General features: G+C 62.9%; 1 protein-coding gene across 1 annotated transcript; it reads right to left on the bottom strand.

Moving 5' to 3' along the window:
• Positions 1-269: 269 nt before the first annotated feature.
• On the bottom strand, positions 270-3,869 carry TREX2 (three prime repair exonuclease 2). The gene is made up of 2 exons (XM_005886155.2): positions 1,922-3,869; positions 270-1,297 (listed from the first exon to the last, which is right to left on the bottom strand). Exon 2 carries the CDS (start codon positions 1,267-1,269, stop codon positions 559-561), a length of 711 nt encoding a protein of 236 aa, XP_005886217.1. The 5' UTR covers positions 1,270-1,297; positions 1,922-3,869; the 3' UTR covers positions 270-558.
• Between the last annotated feature and the right edge of the window lie 6 nt (positions 3,870-3,875).

The raw sequence follows: 3,875 nt of genomic DNA, 5'->3' as shown, positions 1-3,875 counted from the left end.
CCACAGCAGATGTCCCTAAGGCCCTGTTCACTCATTTCTTGGGCCTCTGAGGTGACAATGCAAGGAGGAGGCCGGTGGCTCAGGGCCCACAGCCTGTGAGCACTCACGTCTTTCCCATCCCCCCCGCATCCCCAGCCCTGAGCTCCCTGCAGGGAGAGGCCACAAGGGGCCAGACCTGCAGGGCTGCCCCCTGGGCCCTGACTGGGCTCCCTGCCTGGCCCTCTGGGCAGGACATGGCGGGGAGGAGGTGAGCAGAAATTCAGCTGGTGAACAGTTGGCAATGTTTATTGTAAGGCAGGGTGAAGGGTGGGAGCCCGAAGTGGCAAACTCCAGCGGGCTGGGGGTGAGGCTGGGGGCTGGGTAGGCCAGCGCCCAGGGAAGGCCTGGCAAGTGCCCAGCTAAGAAGATGCCCAGCTGAGGATGGGGCCAGGGAGAGAGGTAGTGGTCCAGTGCCTGCTCCAGACCTCAGTGAGGCTGGATGGTCAATGCTGGTGCTGCTTGTGGTGCAGGAAGTGGACCTTGCCCCCCTGGGTGGTGATGTGAAGGGGCCCCTGGCACTCAGTCCTCCAGGCTCGGGCTATCGGGCGGCGTGTACATGGGCTGGATGTGAGCCCAGCTGCGGGCCTGCTCGTCGGCCCAGGTGAGCAGCTCGGCCGAGCGGTGCAAAAAGACCATGAGCAGCGTATGCACATCTCCCTCGGCCGAGTGGGCCGCGCTCGGCTCTGCCTGGAAGTAGCGGCGAAAGAGGCTGCCCAGGCTGTAGCCCTTGCAGCCCTGGGCCCGGGTGCCATGGCTGTGGGCACGGTCCAGGCCCCTCAGTGCTGGCAGCGTATCCAGGCAGGTGGTATCCTGCGGCAGGTGGGCACCTAGGCGCTGCAGCTCCGTGCACAGCAAGGGGAAGTCGTAATCAAAGCCGTTGTGAGCCACGAGGCAGATGGGGCCCTCCTGGCGGCTGAGGAAGGCCTGTAGCGTCCGCACCACGGCCTCGTCGAAGCCGGCCTTCCGGCACTGAGCCAGGCCCTCGCTGCTCAGGCCCGTGATCTCGCTGGCCTTGGAGGTGAAGGGGCGCTCCGGGCACATGCACAGCGTGAGCTTGTCAAGGACGCGGGGCAGCACGGGGGTGCCAGCCTCATCGCGCTCTGCGTTCTCCAGAGAGGAGCGGTGGACGGCGAACAGGGATATCTCAGCAATCTCGGGGTCCACATTGGGGAGCCCAGTGGCTTCCAGGTCCAGGAAGACAAAGGTCTCAGCCCGGGGAACCTCAGACATGGTGACGTTCGCACAGGGACAGTGACACCTAAAGTTGCCAGAGCAAGAGGCACAAAACCTGAGGGCCAGAGATGGGGATGCCTGGGCCCAGCCACCTGCAGATGTCCCAGTGGCCAAGGCTCCAGCCCCTCTGGGTCTCCTTCGTACCACCCACACGCCACTCGGTAAGACTTGAGGCTTTAGGGGCAATTTCTAAGGCCCACATTCAGGGAGCCTGCTAAGGGGCCTCCCGAGCTTGGACCCGGGGACCAGGGACTGTCACTTCTGTCCAGGATGAGGCCTGCCAGGGGCTCATCCCCCCCTCCATTCTGGCCCCCAGTCCCTCCCTGGCCATCCCCACTACCAAGTAGTAAAGAGCAAAAGAAAGGCCTGATGTGACCAGAGGCCTCTGCCTCCTGCCTTCAGGTCCCTGTCATCAGCGATGTGGGAGGCATAGCCCAGGATGGTATCTTCACTGAGATGCCATGGCCAGGAGCCTCAGGCATAGCAGCCCAGGTGTGCACCCCTAGGGTCAGCTGCCAGGAAACAGGCACCTGGGAAAGCCTCAGTCGTCCCCAGCCTCCCTGGCACTCAGGCGCTGGCCCCAACCTGGCCTCCACCTGCCTCCGGGCTCTCAGTGGCTGTCCTCGCCAACCCAGCCACGCTGGCTTACCTGGGGCGGACGCTGTGGCTGGCTTCCTGGGCTGCTGGGCACCTGTCTCCTGCACACAGGCTGCTCCAGGCGGCCTTTAATCAGTGCCCTTTAATCAGCAGCCATGGCCCGCCCTCAGCCGCCTGTTGGGCAACAAGGAGGCCTGAGGCCGTAGGACCTGTGTGGCCGGCTCGCCATCCTCTTACTCGCTCACAGCCATCGGATACACGCCCGCCCGTGTTTACAGATCGGGAAGCAGGCTCCCAAAGCAGAATCTCGACCAGCCCATGCACCATGGGCTGAGGACGTGTCGTCACAGGCACAAGGAGGAAGCGCGAGCCTCCCTCCCAGCCGTGTCTGCAAGTCTGAGCCGGCCAGGCCGCAGGAGCTGGGCCTGGCCTACCTGGGTTCGATGCCCAGCCCCACGCTGAGGCCCCTCTCACAGAGGCACGAGGCCCCCTATCCAGGGCACAGCCCCCTTGTCATAGAGGACCAGGCTGCCTCTTGTGAGGACAGTGACCTTGGAGTTGGAAAGAAGCACCCGCACACACCTTATTCGGCCATGAAGGGGAAGGGTGCACTCTAAGGATGGGGCCTTAGTAGCACCCCCGTGACTGGGGGCAGCTCAACCACCTTGGGGCCAGGAAGAGGAAATGGTATCTGCCTCATGGGTACGATGACTCACAATATCTAAGGCGCCTGTAGCAGGGGCTTCCGGGTTATGGTGAGGCACAAGGCCTGGCCCTTTGAGCCATGTGGGTTTCGGCTGAGCCAATCCTTCCCCTCGGAAGGAGCAATGTGAGGGGCGGAGTAGCAGGCTGTCCCAACAGCACCAACAGCCTCAGGACCACGGGAGCAGGGGTGAAGCCCAGTCCCTCAGCCCCTGGGCTCCAGGGCCTTCCTAGCCCACCAGGTTCGGCCAAGGGTGAAGGACACAGTTAAGATAGGAGGCGGCGGAGGTGGCAAGGCCATCCCTGGTCCAGGAAGCAGGTGGCATCATCCGAGAACCTCATTCTCGAGCAAGATGTGCCAGCAGTTGGCCTGTAAAGTAGTTGGCTCACCTAGGCAGTGACCTTGGGCCTGCTTGTCCTCCCACCTCCCACTATAACTGTGTAGGGGATGCCCCAGGCAGGCAACTGGGGTTTGGGGAGGAGGCAGCTTGAGCAAGAGGCGGCCTGGCACCCAGCTCCCGGGAGCCTCCGCTTTGCAGCACCCACAGGAGACTTGGGGAAGCAAAGGTGCAGCTGCAGGGAACGGGGCAGAGGAGGTGCCAGTGAGGCTGGTGGCGAGTGTTTAGAGGGCCCCCCCCTTAGGCCTGACAGAGACAGGGCCCCACCAGTTGTGCCTGTTCTTGTGCTAGAAGGGAGGGAGGTGGCTGTGACAGGCACACTGCTCAGAAGATACTGGGTCATCCTGAAAAGCCCAGAGAACAGCTTCCTGGACAACCAGTCAGGTCACCGGCAAGAATTCCCCTGGCTGGTACCAGGTGCCCTGGGGAGGAGGGAAGAGGGAACATGGGCCGGGTCCGCTGGATCCCCGATGTACTGGGTGCAAGGGACGGGGGTGAGGGACTGCGAGAAGCCCTCACAGAGGACCCTGAGACTGATCACAGGAGAGGCTGCAGCTGGGCAGGGGGCAGGCTATGGTCATAGGCGGTCAGATGTCATGGCAACGTGGAGACTTCCAGCACTTGGCATCGCCAAGTGTGGCAGGGGATACAGTGAAGCAACAGGAGCTACTCGTGCCCATGCAGGCGAGGAAGGAGTGGGGCAGGGCCCAGGCCCCCCAGGACAGCAGGTGGCACATGGCAGGTGTGGCCCAGGCCCCAGAACCACCAGGATGTGAAGGGAGGACTGGGCAGCAGGCACCATGGGCCACACAGCAGAAGGAAAGAAGAAAGGAGGCCATCACGCAGAGCCATAGAAGCAAAAAGCAGGCGAGAGGCAATTTCTTCTAACCTACGGTCTTTTTCTTC

This window comes from Myotis brandtii, unplaced genomic scaffold, assembly GCF_000412655.1.
Source record: "Myotis brandtii unplaced genomic scaffold, ASM41265v1 scaffold959, whole genome shotgun sequence".
Taxonomy (NCBI): domain Eukaryota; kingdom Metazoa; phylum Chordata; class Mammalia; order Chiroptera; family Vespertilionidae; genus Myotis; species Myotis brandtii.
The sequence above is the reverse complement of the archived record's forward strand: the minus strand, read 5'-3'. Positions and strand labels throughout refer to the sequence as shown.